This window comes from Fukomys damarensis, unplaced genomic scaffold (assembly GCF_012274545.1).
Source record: "Fukomys damarensis isolate Sample0158 unplaced genomic scaffold, DMR_v1.0_HiC HiC_scaffold_15, whole genome shotgun sequence".
In the NCBI taxonomy this organism is placed as follows: domain Eukaryota; kingdom Metazoa; phylum Chordata; class Mammalia; order Rodentia; family Bathyergidae; genus Fukomys; species Fukomys damarensis.
Genome location: NW_022900927.1, coordinates 57,432,941 through 57,450,112, shown reverse-complemented (window position 1 = coordinate 57,450,112; position 17,172 = coordinate 57,432,941). Strand labels below are relative to the sequence as shown.

Genomic DNA, 17,172 nt, shown 5'->3' with positions numbered 1-17,172 from the left:
TTCAACAGAAGGATGCCTATTTTTTCCATTTTTTTATTCACCTCAATGTTGGAAGTCCCCAAACAATTACACAAGAAAACAAAATAAAAAGTATCCAAACTGGAAAAGAAAAAGTAAAACTGTCTCTGTTTGCAGATGACATCATCTCATACATAGAAATCTCTAAAGACTCTACCAGAAATAAAAATAATTCCTGACAAAACAAATTAAATTGGTAAAGTTTGTAAAGTTGTAAAATCAACATACAAAAATCAGCAACATGGGGCCGGGAATTTAGCTCAGCAGTTCCACTGCCTACCTCACATGTGCAAGGACCCAAGTTCAATCCCCGATACCAAAAAAAATCAGAAGCATATCTTTTCATTAGCAAGGAACTACTTCAAAAAGAAATCAAGAAAAAAGAATCCCACTTACAATAACTTCAGAAAATACTTAGGAGTAAATTTAACCACAGAAATGAAATATCTATACACTAAAAACTATAAAGTATCAATGAAAAGATTGAAAAAGATACAATAATTGGAAGATTGCATGTTCATGGGTTGTAAGAATTAATATTGTTATAATGTCCATACTACCTCAAGTGATAAACAGATTTTTTTCTTCCTATATCAGGGATTGAACTTAGGACCTTGTGCTTCTGAGGGGGCAGGCACACTACCACTGAGCTAAATCCCCAGCCCAAGTGATCAATAAATGTACTATAGCTCCTATAAATATCCCAGTGACAATAGCGACAGAAATAGAAAAAAACATCTAAAATTTGTATAGAACCACAAAAGACCCCAAATAGCCAAAGCCATCAAGCAAAAGAACAAAACTAAAGTCATCATACTCTAATTTCATTATAAAGCTATAGTATGGTATTGACATCAAAAAGACACACAAGCCAGTATGAACACACTTTCTTTATGCAAACAAACCATCCAGAAACCACATTCCCACCACCTTCTTTATTGGCCTTTATACTCCAAGCTATTCTTCTTCGGCCCTACTCAACCCAAGTTGGGTGCCACATAACTGGAGACAGCCACTAACCCCCCACAAAACCCTGAAATTACCCAAACCAGCCAGCACTAAGCCTGCTTCCCCTGCCTCACCTGTTTCTTCTACGGAATCTACTGTAAAGGGCCTTGCCCAGAATTTCCTCCTGCTCCTGCCTCCTGGGGGATACGAAAGCTTTTTCCTGTGCTCCTCCCGCTGTGGAGTGGCATGCCCTTTCTCTCAGAAACTGTACAAATCTTTCTAATGTCTGGCATCCAATCTGTTGGCCTCACCATACCTGAACGTTAATAACATCTATCTTTTAAAGCAGAAGATAATATGAGTCTGATATCAAAACCTGACAAAAATATTACAAGAGAAGAAAAATCACAGATCAAGAACTCTTATGAGTATAAATGCAAAAATCATCAATTCTAGCAAATAGAGCATACTATTCTATAAATCTGTGACAAATTCTATTAAGTGCGGGCATATAAATATGTATGTGTGCATGACTGTGGTATATACAGATAGAAATGTATGTACTAAGATATAAGTACATGTGTCTCATTATATGAGCCTAGAGGAAAACATGGAAGACTCTACGTACTACACATTCACATGGCTTAGTGGAGGCAGAGTGGGGAAAAGTTAGAGAAGTGGAAACAGTGAGTGATAAAACAAATACTTACCTATCAAGTTTGTGAGATTTAGTCTGCTCTTCTCAGTAGTAAGTCCTGAGTAGAGCGTTTTCAGTGAATTATCCGGGATACAATTTATTGTTGCAGCCACACTAAGGAGAAAGTATGCCTTAACAAAGCAAAATTTATTTAAGAGATGCTGTCGGCCAATAGTGACCAGAGTTTGAGGTAAGCTTTTTGTTATTAATTCTTCAAGTGCCTAAAAATAAGAAAAGGTGAAAAGAGCAAATTAGTAAAATACTTTTTCCAGATATTATTAGCTTCATTCTTTCTTTATGGTCCATTTGATACTGGATGAAGGAATACAGGGTCAGACATGAAGCCCCGGTCTACCGAGAGAGACACTGAAAGTCACAAGTATTCAGCTCTTCAGCAACGCTTCCCCACCCATCTCTGACCTGTGGCCAGCCCTGCCACTTAGTGAGAAGGACATGGTGCTGAGTGAGGGCAAGGACACCCTGTCAAAACAGAGACTGCAAAGGCTCATCAGCCATGCACACACAGCTGTCTGAGTCTGAGTACATTAGACACGTGGGGTGTGAACAGGAAGAGTGGATGCGTGTGCCCTCTCTCTACGCAGCTCAACCCCCATGAGCAATCGTACCTCTCTCTATGCTCACTCTCAACTCCCAGGTACCTCTGCCTCCAATATCCACTGCCTTGGCACAATCACAGCTGCAGCTCTGAACTCCAGCTCTAAGTCTTCTCATGGTTTATAATAGAGGGCTGGAGAAGAACCACACAACTATGCAAGGCATCCTCCTTTTAGTGCTTGACTAAAGTCTCAGTGCTGCCTAGTATTCCTACATTTTGCCAGTCTATTAACTCTCCCCTCCAAGACCATGATTTCAAAGCTGTCTCTCCCTCTCCCCCACCCCTGCCCCCTCAATTATGAACCTTCCTCCTATTTCTCTTGCACAGCCACAGCCTTTGTTTCCTCTGCTCGATGACAAAACTGAGGTGGTTGGAATCCCTGGACCCCACTGCCTCATCCCTTTCACCCACCTGAGCATCCTCCCCCACAGTCCTGCCTGCCTTCCTGCTGCCTAAGGCTGGCACTGCTCGTAGGCCATCAATCCTGTCCCCACAGACCTCAGCCATTCTCTCCCTGTCATAAGTGGGAGACACTGTCCACAGAGAAATGCTGCTGTCATCTGTTTAAAAAAAAAAATCTCTCCATATGCCATCTTCCCTCTTCAGTTATTACCCCAAATTTCTGTTCCTCTTTATGGTAACACTCTGAAGAATTGTCACTAATCTAATTTCTATCCTTTCACTTACTACCCCCACCCACAGTCCTGGGGATTGAACCCAAGGCTGCGCGCAGGCTAGACAAACTCTACTACCGAACCTCACCCCTGCCTTTTGTTTGCCAGTAAACTCACTCCACCCTTACACCCAAACCCTCTGGTCAAGGTCACCAGTGGTCTACACTTGGCCAAATCCAATGTTTGATTCTCAGCCTGCCTATAACATGCTAATCAACTGGTTTTATAGGCAAATTAAACTGTCACATATCGTCAACTATAAAACACATTCTGATTTCAGAGATGTTGAATGTGAAAAAAATCATGTTTAAGACTCAGTGATTTATGATACTTGAATCATCAGCAACATTTCACACTACTTTTCTTCAGTGGTCTTTGCTGCTCCCTCCTCTTCCCTTGTACCTCATGGGAATGTGCCAGGACTCCGTCCTCCTTTTCTCCTCATCTCCTCACCTTAGAAGATCTTAAACAGGCTCTCATACAGGTTTTCATTTCCTCTAACAACCAATGAAATCACAAGTTTTTCTCCCTGGCTCCAAGTTTTTTCTGACTCAGTGGACTCAAAAATCACCTTCTGACTCAGTTTCTTCACCTGGATGTCTAACAGACAGCTCAATCTCAACATGCCCAATGTCTAAGACTATATTCCTGTTGTCCCCTACCAGTGCACACACACAGAAACCCCATGTCGACTGGCAATTTGTCCCTATGGTTGGCTGACTGATGTGTTCGATCGACAGCACCAGAACAGTGCCTGACACATAGTGGAACCAACAGGTTACAGCAATCTCTTTAAAACAAGTACAGCAAGCCACGTTTCTGCTCAAAGCTATTCAGTGGTTTCCTATTTTCCTCAGATAACAGCCTAAGTTGCAATGCTGCTACAAGGTCCTTCTCAATTTATCTCTGACTTTATTTCCCAGTATTATTTCATCACTCACACAGTTCTGGGCACACTGGCCAAGATGGCCCTCGCCAAACCAGCTGGTACTACTTCAGGGCCCTTCAATCACTGTTCACCCTTTCTAGATGATTTCTTCTGCAGATTGGACATGACTTGCATTTGACTTCAGGCACAGGCTAACTTGCTCCATTTAAAATTGCAATCTCCACCCTAGGCTAAGGCTCTAAATACCCTTCCTATACTGCTGGGTTTCTTTCTACCCATGCAGTTTTCTTTCTAATGTACTACATCATTACTCTTTTAAATATTTACTTACATGTCATGCTTATTACCAGCCCCCAGCCCTGGCCATTCAAATATGAGCTCCATGATGTCTTGAATTTTTCTGTAGTGTTAATTCACCAATGACTTCAGTTGCCATCATCAGAACAATGCCATGTATACAACAAGCTTTTAATATTTTTAACTAGTATTAAAAGTAGTTGCCAGGGCTACCTACTTTAAATAAGAAGGAAACCGTCTTATGTAAACAAAAAAAATCCATTGTTTGGGAGAGTTTCAAACAATGGAGGCAGTGGGGAGATTTGTTGTATTGTTTACTCTCTTAACCTCTTCTAAGGGGTCGAAATCAGTATGTGCGGAAGAGCCAGGCATGCAGGAGCCACTGGGCCTGCTCTGCTGCCAAGCTGTTATGGAGGAAGACGGTCAACTTCCCCATCTAGGGGAGAAACTTCAATTGGCTGGGGACAGGGAGACATTTCTCCCCCTTCTGCCACAAACAGTGATTTAATGAGCCTTGACAATTACACACAAACACTTGAGGATCAAAGGAAGATTAATTAGTAATGCTATTTAACACTCCTTCCTTTCCCTCTGCGCAGAAAATACAAAGTGTAATCTGAAGAGTCTTAAGCGGGCCAACATTACTGTTTTAATTACTTAGCTAAAAGAAATCAAGTTTCCATTATGCTGTCAGTCTCTTTTTGTATGAAAAGAAATGATCAGACAGACATTCGTTTTATACCAAAAACCTGCTCCTTAAGGAAGTGTTTTTAGGATAGCCTGGCATTTATGACTAGAAAGAAATAAATATTCTTCAACTCCCCATGGTCTTAGAACATTAAAGTAAAATATGAATATGCATTTAAATCTTTCTAGTATCAGTTCTTTCATTTGAGACAACTTGCTTATAAATTAAAATACTTTTACAGGCAAAAAACAGAGTGATATGAAGCATAATTAGAAGTGAACTTTATGAAATGAAAAGCAAGTAATGAAATGTAAATGAAAAATAATAAGATTACATTGAATAAAAGGTGGATTTTTGCTATCAAAATTATGGAAAACAAAAATAATAAAATTTTGAAGAAACGTCTTTCAAGTTACACAACAAAAATAAATACCTTGCTTAAAACAGAATGCTGCTTTTTATTACTTAAAAAACAGATAAAGTAAGTGGACTCCTTCTCCGTCCCTAACTCCAAGAAACAGTGGTTGTGCTACAACTCTACTGTCAACACTCTAGGGGACAGACTGCCAAGCACCTTTTACATAATTATTTTAAGCTATGTAAATGCTACCAGGACATCAAATGCTTAAATCCAACCAGTTAACTACTGGTAGGAACTAAACATATTGAAAGAGGCAGTCTCACACCCTTTTTCTGAAGCCAGAGGAGCTGTTTATGAAAAGTCCAAATGAAAACAGCCCTAACTACTGGTAGACAATCTGGGAACTGGGGGAAAAAAAGGGATACGAATAAAAGCAGTACTGAACATGTGGGCTACTGCAAAGTCTACCAAATCCTTTTCTGACAGTCAAGAGCCAGCTATTACCTCCTAGGTAATAAAGATAAATATATTAAAGATGAAATCATTGATGTGGCTAGATGAACACGCCTCTGCAACTGAAAAGCATGAGTACTACCTGCTATTTGCACAACCTGAAATCAAGATCAATTTGCTCCAACACTACCTCTGGCCTCAAAATTTTGGACTAAAACAAAACTGTATTATTACAGACCAAAAAAATCTCGCCAGGCTTTCAAAACCAAAGAGTATAGCTCCCAAACAGATTGAAATGACTCAAAAGTTATCCACAAAAAATTCCAGCTTTTACAAAATATTGTTACACTTACCTGCATATTTTCTCTACTGGTGAGAGGTTTTCCTGAGTCAAACAACTGGAATGTCTGTCAAAATACAAAATATTAGCAGTAGGAACAGGAGGAAGTATTCTTTTAAATGAAGTAATCAGTGTGTTATTATAAAAATAATATATATTCTAGTGAGAAAAGATCAGTATAAAGAAAAATCTTAAAATCATGCATAAGTCAGCTTTGTGTGGTCAATGGTAGTATCTCAATGCCTTTTTTCTTAGTAGGACATGTTTGTGGTACATAATGTTGCATTCCCCGTGCTGAGTCCGTACATGTACATGACACAGCTTCATTCCGTTTTTCAATTTCTCTTTCCCTGTCCTCCATCTCCTTCCCTCCATCTCTTGATCCTCTTCCCATTAAGACAGATCCATCTCCCTACTTCCTATTACCTGTGTTTTCCTTTGGTTTGCCAATTCCTTTTTGTATTTTTAAAATGTATAAATAAATTTGCATTGCATTCTCACTGAACACGACCAAATTTTCTCCCTGTAAATCATCCCTGTTGAATGATTTATAAATCTCAGTCCAGTGGGCAGCTATAATCTATCATATGAATGTAGCATAATGACTACCCCTTTCCCATTGCTAGACATCCCACCACCACCCCAACAATCAGCTTCACTTTAAATGCCATTAATGACTGTTTCATTTGTATTTCTGATTATTCCCTTTGGCTAGATTTCTGGCTGAAGGGTTTCTGGGCCAAAAGATAAGAATATACAGTATTGAGAAACTGAAAGATAAAAAGATGACTCAATTACACTCCCCACCACGCTGTATGAAATGCCAGGATGAGTGCACTCAACAGCATTGAGTACTATCCACTTAAAGATCTCAGTTTGATGTAAAATCGTATTACTATTCAGATTTACTGTTTTTTGTGGTTCTTTTCATTTTCCATGTGAGCTACCTGTTGATGTGATTGGTTCTAAATGTAACAGTGAGTTGGGAAATATTTATTTGCTGGAGGAGATTGCTGTATTTTGGAGTAGAATATATCCCTCTTGATATAAAAAGCCCTTTTTAAACGATGTTCATTTGTAGAAATTAACACTGATGTTCCTCCCATTTCTCCTTGGACACTAGACGGTGGCCAATAGCTTGCAAGGATAAGTTGATCTCACATGGATGAGATCAATCACCTTCCTGAAGCACCCGGATCTCTTTGCCTGAGGGCATTCTACAGCTGAGAGGCTATTCAGGAGCGGCCAGTGTGAGGGACAAGAGAAATGTTCTACCCACTCTCTGAGGGACCTAGACGCCTATGGCAGTGACCTCATTAATGCTCTCTCCAGATTAATTTGTCTCCCTTCCTTGTGCAACATTCCAGTAACGCACCATCCTTTCACTTATTCCCAAATCCTTGTCTCAAGACCTGCTTTGGATGGATCCCCAAAATAACACACCAAATGCAGCTTTTTACTGAAATGAAATATTAGTGTTTTTTTTAATTTTCTTTCCTGAAGATATTATTTATTGGTTGCAATACATTGGAAATTTAATTACTGAATCTGGAACAGGGTAGAACTTTTGGTTATATAAACTGAAAGGGCTTGACACCAGGACTTTAGCTTTGGTGGTAAGAGCACAATTACAAGAATGTTGAAAGAGAATTTTTAAAGGGATATGATAAAAGTCCAACAGTAATCTGTAAGACTTTTTCAGTTATTTCTTTTACAAGTGAAACTTAAATTCATTAATCCCTTCTTTAAATAACTGGCCTGCAGCCTAATAACATTGGCACCTATTTTAATTATAAACCTTGAAAGCATTTCCTCTTTTAATTACACTTTTTAAATTCCCAATTGAAGCTGGAAAGCTGCAAATTAACTTTGAGAATACAAAATTCGGAGTCAGAATCCACTGGGAGATAATTCACCCACACCTTGATCATATGAAAGCTGGTGGGTAAAAATGAAGTTTGGAATTTACATGTAAAAAAAAATCAGTCTCAATGTTTTTGTCATATGTGTTGGTAAAAGCAGTGAGTATCAAAACCACTCATTTTCCATTCTACCCAACTGGTTTCTCTCCCCTCATCTTCCTGGACTCTAAATGTGGATGGCCTTAAGGTTTAGTTCCCTGACTTCTTTTCTCCATCTGCTTTGGTTCCCAGCTGATTCCACACAGTCCTATGTTTAAGTCTATGCTAAAGCGCCCAAGTTTAAATTGGCCACCTCCATGCATCTGAGTTCCAGACTATATACTCTCTGCGTCCATCTGTGCTACTTGCCCACTTGGCTATCTACTGTGTATCTCACTTCCTACGAGGAGCAGCATTCCAGGGTTTGAAACTTCTTCCCCAGGCTGAACACTCTGCAGTCATCCTTGACCTCTCTTTCATTCCTCATCCAAACCGTCATCAGCATGTGGTATCAGCTCTCTTCACAATATGCCTGGAACTGGGCCACCGCTCCCTCCACCCCCCACACACACAATTACCCCAAACATTGTCTCAGCCAGTTAATTTGTCATGTCTGAACACTGTGTGCATTGGTCTCTCTCTCTTTTGACCACTGCCACCCACAGTTTAATTCCCAAGCAGCAAACAAAGTGGTTGTTTTACATTTAGTTTCTATCAGGTCCTGCCTGTGCTCAAAACTCTGCAAGATTTCCCTTCTGGTTCAGAGAAGACTGCAATCCTCATGGAGCCCTGAGGTCTTTCATAATCTGGTTCCTAAGTCCTAGCTCCTCCTCTCCTCCCTTCTTTCCTGCAGCTTTTCTTGGTTTTCCTCAACCACATCTTGCAAGCACCCTGCTCAGAGCTTTTTTTTTTTTTTTCTCTCAGTTCCTCCTGCTTGGAAGGTTGTTCTCCCAGATCTTTGGGTTCCCTTTTTTCAAACTGGCTTCCTTTATTCCCCATCCTGAATGAAACAGTAACCCACTGCCCTGGTCATGCTTGTTCTCCTTGACTTGTTGGGGAGTCCCTCACCACACGTCACTGAAACACACTTGTGTCCTGAATGTGTTTACTGCTTATCCCTCTCACTGGACTACAATAGCTCTGCTTGCCTTTTTACTGCTTGATTCATGTTCCTGGAATGGGGCCTGTATTCTGTAAGCACTCAATAAGACTCCTAAGTACATTAAGGTAGAATGTTAATAACAAAATGCAAACAGTTTATAATAGAAAATGACTACTGACAGAAGTGCAAATAAGAAAATACTAGTAATGTAACACCAGGTAAGAAGACAAATTAGTTTACACCACAGAAAATGAATGAAATAACCAACTGGCTCTCTTTAGGTAGGTAGACAGATAAATATATACACACACACAAGTACTGTATAAAACGCATAGAAAGATGTGCTATGTACAGAGCTATATATCTCTGTATATATCCATATATAGAGATATAGATATACACACAAATGTTTTCATTGATTACTGAATGTCCTTCTTAAGGTGTTCTCTAGATAACCTGACACTTGACCTGCTATAATAATTTGGGTTTTTTAAATATTTTTGCAGTGCTGGGGACTGAACACTAGGCCTTACCCAGGCATGCAAGGCAAGTGCTGCACCTCTGCACTACAGCCTTGGCCCCTGTTATAAGGAAGGTAGTGCTGCCACTGCTGTGTGCAGTAGTGATAAGCAGATATCCGCGAGGAATGCCCGGAAGTGACGAATATGATATGTAAATATAACAGAAGCGTACACCAAGGACTTATTTCTGAGACTTACGGCTCATTTCCCAGGTTCTCTCAGGTCCTCCTGTTTGAATCCATTAGCATGCACTGTCCCGTCAGCCTCACTCCTCACACATGCAGGTTCCCCCAGGCACTTGATTCCTACCTTCCCCTATTTTCTTCACTCCTGGCCTATGCAACTCCAAGCATCTGCCTGAAGCAAGATCACTCATGTGGTTCCCAGGTCTCCATGAGAACCAAAGCAGAGGAAAGTAATAACTCATCCTGGCTTAATTCAGGCTTTCACTAGAAACCCTAGTATTTGTTTCTAAGGGTACGTCAACTGCCCAATTAACAAGCAGAAATTAAGCAAGCTAGGTAAGGCTATCTCCTGAATTCAAAGTGGACTAGGCCAAAAAATGTTTGGAACAGTACATTGTTAACTGCTACTTTACACACTGTTAGTGTAAAATATATAAATTTAAAAATCCAAATAAGATATAAGGAGCGATGGTTTTGACTAAGAACATTCACCATAAGTTATACCATTAGACCCAGAAGGCTAAGAAGTGGTAGCTGATAAACTATCCAATGAGACCACCGAGCATAACTATAATACAAAATGGCCTGCAGCACTCCTGAGCCAGAATTCCACTGCAAGTTTAGGCCCATACTTCCTCCCTCACACTCCCTTCCATTCCACACCAATGAAAAGCCTAATCTTCTCCATAAAAGCCTTATCTTCGCTGTGACCAGGCTTAACAAAAAGGTCTGGCGCACTAGTGACCAAATCTAAGTGTTCTTTTGTGGGAATGAGCCCTGCGTTTTAGGAGCTACCAGTAGCCCTCAAACGTCAAGAAATAGTTTTGAATCAAATTGGACAGTTACCTTAATTTTTGGAGGAACTTTACAGCAGGAAGGGATTGAGCAAGGCATATTTCTTCCATTAAAAATCTGCATTAGCTCAAAAAAGGCTTCGGAAAAGAAACCTAAATCAATAAGAACTTCTATCTAAAAAGGAAAGAAGAGATTTTAAGTTAAATAGTTTGTTTCACTTATAAAAATAGAGAAAAACAATAAACTTCTGAGATACAAAATTTCTGTGGAGTTATTATAATGTGTTATGAATTAATGCTTACTACTTAATGAGTATATGCTGGTTTACATGTGCCATGGACTAAGAACTAACAGGCATATTATTAGATAGTGCTTATGTCACCAGAAGAAAACACATAAGGACATAATAGTCATTGTGACATTTTTTTAAATACTGAATTTATATCTTTATTCCCATGGTAGACTATGGTTTAAAAACAAACAAAAAATAACATTCCTTATGTTCTTGAATGTTCTTGACAGTCAAAGAAGACAGTATATTAACTTCACAATGTACAGGCATAAAAAACTACTGATTTTCCAATTCATAGTAAATAAACACTGTCAATTTTAAAGACATATTGTATATGCTTATCGACATTAATTCTGAATACATATATTCTGAATACAATCCAGTAGGAACATCAACCAAGAAATAACAGGAAAAATAGTTCCTTTTCACATTCATTCATTCATCTAACATGTTTACTTAGCATCTCTTCGACACAAAGCCCTCTTGAAGCTTACGTCCCATTACCATGTACATTTAACTAAATATAAGTGAACTGTAAAGATAAACATAACATGAGGCAGCAATGGCATCGAGTGTATTGGCAAAAGGCTATTCTGAGGACTGGGGCCTGGAAGGACTTCTGAGTTAGGAATGATGTCAGAGAGACGGACGGGTGAATATCTGCTGATGTGGTAGAACAGCTGGGGCATCCTGGAATGTTCCAGAAACAGCCCATGAGGTTGGAGCTCAGGCTTCCGGATGAGGAGAATTAGGTGGGTACAAACGGGAGTCAGGGAAGGTCACATAGAGTCTGTAGACTGCAGTAGGGAGTTTATTTTTTATTTCCCACATGATATGAACTTACTGGAGGCTTTTCAACAGGATCCTAACGTGACTCAGGTTTTGAAAATATCTAGTGATTTTATTAAAGAGAACAAAGAAGGAAGACATAAATATTGACACAAGGAATCAAACACAAAATTGGATGAAATAGATACAGATGATATAGATGATAGATAGATATAGATGAAGGTATACAGATATAGATATAACATTTCAAAAGAAAAATCAATATATCCTCAGCATTTCGATCCATCTTACTCTCTGTTTTTCTTTCAGTACATGGTTAGGAATCTCAGGTGTGCACAAAAATAAAATAAAAAGAAGATTAGTTGTAGAAATTGGTTACAAACATAACATGGGAATAAAACATAGAAGGTCAGAAGAATATTTTTAATGGGAAGGAGAAAGTTACTTGCACACTGAGCTTCTTGCCTTGGTCTCTAACCTCTCTGCGGCCATATAGATTCAAAGCATTTAGGAGACACAGGAACTCTTTCGGGTTCCTAGATAACCACTTTTCTCACAGTCCCTACAAGAAGATACTTCCCCAGATCTGTGTGTAGTTAGTCTTCTCTGGGCTTGACTCTATGATTCCTGCACACAGATGACAAATGACTATCAAGGCCATGTCTGATTTCAGGGTATCAAGCCAGCTGAACTGCTGGAAAAGCAATGGTGCTGAGAATGGACATAACATTTTCAGAAGTGAATAGCACCGTGAACACAAACAAGACAGATGGCCAAAAAAGCTAGTCATAAATCAACCCTTCACTCACACAAGTACAGAACCATCAGTGCCCTTCCCCAGAATGTTTGATACATTGAGGATTACAACTCTTTGAAGAGGTTGGCAGTTTTAAACTAAAGTCAGACCAGCCGATCATAAAGAGGACTTAACAGCCTTCCATGAAAGACACCAGCGCACCATAGAAACTTAACAGCATGATCTACTGCTGTTTAATTTGTCAGAAACCGTCACTATTTGTGATTTCCTGCCTCTGAGTTTTCACTTTTCTCACTCACTGACCCCAGTTTATTTCAGAAAGGTCAGGCAAACTCTGCTCATGGGGGCTGTCATTTCTTGCTCTCTATGATCTATCAACCACCCTTTAGACTCCAACTGTCAAAACACTGATTTGGTTTTTCAACACTACTACACCAGTAAGATCTCACTTCTACCTCACTCTGCTCCCAGAACTGTTGCCAGATACCAGATTTGATCATGTCATTCTCCTGATCAAAATTCTATAATTAACCCCCTTCCAACTCAAGGCTTCAGAGTAGAGGGCACAGTTTTTCACTGGCTTTTAAGGCACTCAAGGACACAAACAGCTATCAAATGCTAACAAGCTGCTGTGGCTTGGATGTGTCCCCCAAAAGCTCAAAAGCCCCTAAATTCACAGGTTGATGGTTTTTGGGGTGGGGCCTTTGGGAAGTAACTGAGATTAGATGTGGTTTCGAGGCTGGGACTGAGATTAGCGGCTTCTGAAGGTGAGGAAGAGAAACCTGAATTTGCACCTGCTGCTCTTTCACCATGTGATGGCCTCTGCCCTGTGACAGTGCATCATGAAGACCCTCAATGGATGCAGCCCCTCAGCCTTAGGAGCTATGAGAAAAAAATTTTCTTCATAAATTACCCAATCTTTGGTATCTGATGAACTAGCCTAAAACAGACAGATACAAGCCAGTAAAAAGTTAACTAACGAAAAATTTTGTTCCAAGCTCAGTCTCTCCATACCCCACTGGATCTCCTCCCTGTATGGTATTAATGTCACAGCAACTTCTCCATCTCTTAATGACAGACCAGAAGATACCTCTTATCCAATTCTGACTCCACAATCTCCTCACACTCCTCACTGCACAACCTCCACATTATGTCTCTTCACAGTCTGGAATTCAGGCTGGGTGCCTGGAATCCTAGGCCTTTGATATTCCTCATGCTACCTCCACTCTCCCTGCAGAACCTCCACCAAGTATAACTGGACCACCAAGCACCCTCCTCCCATGCCAATGCTTTCTCACCTCTGTGTCTTTCACACTGCTGGTCGCCAACAATGCTCCCTTCCTCCTCTCTCCAACTTGGTAACTTATATTCTATTCAAGCCTATACTCTTAGCTACTTAGTGAAACCTAAAGACCCAAAACTGCTATCTCTCTTTCACACTCCCACAGACAGTGCTCATGACACTCACCTGCAAATGAGCAAGCGAAAGAGTCACACCTACTGACTCACTACTGTCCTGTTTCTCCACCCAGTTTTCACTTCCTCCTAACAGCAACTGTGGTTTATATATCCCAAACTCGAGGTGCTAACTGGATGCTTTGAAATAGAAGGTCTGTAGAAAATGTTCTTTTAGAGTTAAATCAGTAAATATTTATCAAATATTATATAGGTGGGTTCCACTAAACACCAAATGAGAATGTGAACAGTAGGCCCCCCTAATAAATCCCTGAAAATTTTAAATCCAATACAACCATTAATCACTGAATATCAAGAATGTAAATTTAGTACTCAAGGCACTATACAGCATTGCAAAATGAGGGAGACACGGGCCCAGGCTTCAAGAACTGTGTAATTTCAAAGACCACTGGGAAAGAAAAAAACGTTACTGTTTTCGGCGCTGACACTCAAAAGTAAGACAATTCTTAAGAGTCAGTGACTCAGAGAGGGAAACCCAGAAATTTTCATGGTCACTAATGAACTACTTATTAAGTACTCTTAAGAATTTTTTTAAAATTTAGAAATAGAATGCAAAGGACTGTTTAGGTAGGCCCAAAGGGCTCAGGTGGGGACAGTAGTTCAGAGGGAACGCTAGTTTCCCCTCCTCAGAAACAGGAGGAGTTTAGTGGGGAAGACAGATGGCGCGTCTAAGAGGAGAGGAAGAGGTGTGCTTGCGTGGTGGGCTGGAGCTCATTTGCTCCCTACTGCAAGAGCTGACTGGGCACCTCTGCCTACTACACATCTTTAGGGACACCTGTGAGTAGCTTCAAGTCAGCCACAGTTGGAGTGTTTACGAACTGGAGGAAATTTTCAAAGCCCTAAATTAGCTTTTCTATAAAGAGCCCACTGTGAAGCATTCACCAATATATAGATTATGCCATGGGATGGGAGGTAAGAACCATGAGATGATGGCCAAGAGATATTTTAAGATCAAGAATGCTCAATGTTCTATTTTCAATGGTTTGTTTCAGCTTGATTTAAACTTCCCTGTTTTCTCACTGTAGGAGGGCACTGTAGAAACCAAGGCCTCGGGGGAATATATTGTGCACATTTATGTAGGAGTAAAACAGGGTATAGAGCTGAATTCCACATTAGATTTGAGGAGACATGGGAGAGGGAGAGATCTTGCTGGATGCTGAGAAATATCACATGCAAAACAAAATCAAACGAAACAGAGACTTGAAACACAGGTGACCAGGAAAGTAGGCAGTGAGAAGATGCTCGAGGTTCCCCTCCACACAGGGTTCGGAAGAACATCGGCATGTGACTCCCAAGGCACAGAACCCTGGACGAAGACTGGGTTACACAATTAATTGTCTGGTCTTATTAATTCAATTCCCTGTGCACTGAAAATTTGTTGCATATCATTATATATGAGGAATGCTCTAAAAACATGGTGAATGTTTAAATTTTTTAAATTGATTACAATGAAAGCTTTGCCATTAGTCCTTCTCACAATACTCCCCTTTGTCTCAAACACACTTGTCCTATCATTCCTGCTATTTTCTGAAGCAGTTTTGGAAGTTCTTTTACTTAAGTCTTTTTGTGCCTTCATGGCTGCCTTCGTGTCCTGATCAGTTCAAAATGTTTATCGGTAATGATCATTTTAACTTTGAGGAAGAACCAGAAGATCCATGGTACCAGATCTGGTGAGTTAGGTGGATGAGGACACACTGTGATGTTTTTAGAAGACTGGAACCTTCCAGTGGATGGCACTTGGTACCAGCATTCACCAAATTTTGGATCATACCTCTCATAAAGACACTCATAAAAGAGCACTACCAGAACTGCTTCAGAAAGTGGCAAGAACAATGGGGCGAGTGGGCCAAAGAGAAGGGAAGTATTTTGAGGGAATTGATGGAATGTGTCTTTTATTATAATATTTTTAACTTCAACACTCACTGCAGTTTTTGATCACCCCATGCCCATAAAAGTCACTTCACAGCAATCGGAACACAGGCCCATTTGGTCCCCAAGAGGAAGCCAGTCTCTCAAGAAGAGAGACTTCCAGCTGCCCAGTGTTGGGTGAGCTTCATTGGCAGGAGTAGCTGCTGCCCACTCTCCAGTGGCCCAGTTGTAACGTTTCTGGCTGGCTGGCTCTGAGACACCATTATGATGGGGAAATCATTTTTATATGTATAGAGAACCGTATTACAGTCACTTATTATTCTGAGTATCAGAATCAAATTAACACATAACAATATTCTTCCTAGTTAATATCAAGTGTCTTTAAAGTTTATAATATACCTTGAGAATTCTTGCTTCTAGGTTTCTGACTAGGTCTTGGCAAATTCCAGAGACAAAATATTGATACAGTGCAAGGAGAGGCAGGACCTAGCAGGAGAAAAAACACCCTTTTAAAAAATATATATATACATCTTATCGAGTTAATAATCTCATAATCAAATTGAGCTAAATAGTACATGTAGGAGGTTTTATGCAAAGTACTGACTGAGTTTCCATGTTGGCAGACTAAATTGGTAAAGATGAAATGATCTGTTTGACATATGCTCCATAAACTCTATCAGAAATTTAAGATGTTATCAGAGACCTATGGTGTCAACTAGATGCCATTTGGCAAACCAGACCTACGTCTAACACCTTTCTGAGCATGGAAAAGTTAAAAACCAATTAATTATTTTCTTGAAAAAAATTAATCTAAATGTATGAAGCTATGGAAAAAAATGCTAGCAAATGAGCTGTCAAATAAATGTAAAGTTTAAAACAAAAGAATTCACATTCATGTCCCCTAGTAAGCTTTTGCAGACTCATCTCAATTGTCAGCTGCCTTTTAATTAGAATTTTTCTTTTGGCAAAAACCTATTTACAACCTGCCTCTGATGGGTTATGCACTGTTAAAGAAGAACAGAAAATATAACAAGTCCCAGCCATTATATAGCATATATTCTACTGATTAAAACTCAAACTTAGAGACTATCAGTGTTTCAGGTGACCTGGCCATTTTCTACCTAGAGCAGGGAAAATTTGGCTTTATATTTTCATTAGAAAGAGAGAGTTGAATTTAGAAGAACAAATGTGTCAGAAAAGAAAACAATACTTGAAAAAGAAAAAGCCCTGATCTTAACTCAAACCCAAAGCTCCATTCCTGCAGCTGCCCCTGCTGAGGGAGTGGAGTCCTGGCAGCTTGACATCCTGTGTTTAGCCAACTGTTCCCCACAGTCCCACAGCTCTGGTCCCAGAGCAAATGTTATGTTTGACAGAAGCCTCCTTAGCCAGCCGGCTTCTCCTAGGTCAGGGTCATACAAAATGGAAACTGTGCACTCCTTGCAAGTTTGGTCTCCTGGAAGGTCAGCTGGCAACTTTTTAAACGGATGCAAATAGTCATAAATGA

General features: G+C 39.9%; 1 protein-coding gene across 12 annotated transcripts in view; it reads right to left on the bottom strand.

Annotated features, from left to right (window-relative positions):
- Cfap54 (cilia and flagella associated protein 54) overlaps positions 1–17,172 on the bottom strand; it is a 267,711-nt gene that overhangs the window by 101,121 nt on the left and 149,418 nt on the right. For all 12 annotated transcript variants that reach the window (XR_781214.3, XR_781213.1, XM_033763843.1 and 9 more), the window contains 4 exons: positions 16,068–16,154; positions 10,537–10,659; positions 5,995–6,048; positions 1,677–1,884 (listed from right to left, as the gene is read on the bottom strand). Coding sequence is in view for 10 of the 12 variants with exons in the window: in XM_033763843.1 (XP_033619734.1) it covers positions 1,677–1,884; positions 5,995–6,048; positions 10,537–10,659; positions 16,068–16,154 (472 nt within the window). In the remaining 2 variants the exon portion in view is untranslated. The remainder of the gene's footprint in view (positions 1–1,676; positions 1,885–5,994; positions 6,049–10,536; positions 10,660–16,067; positions 16,155–17,172) is intronic.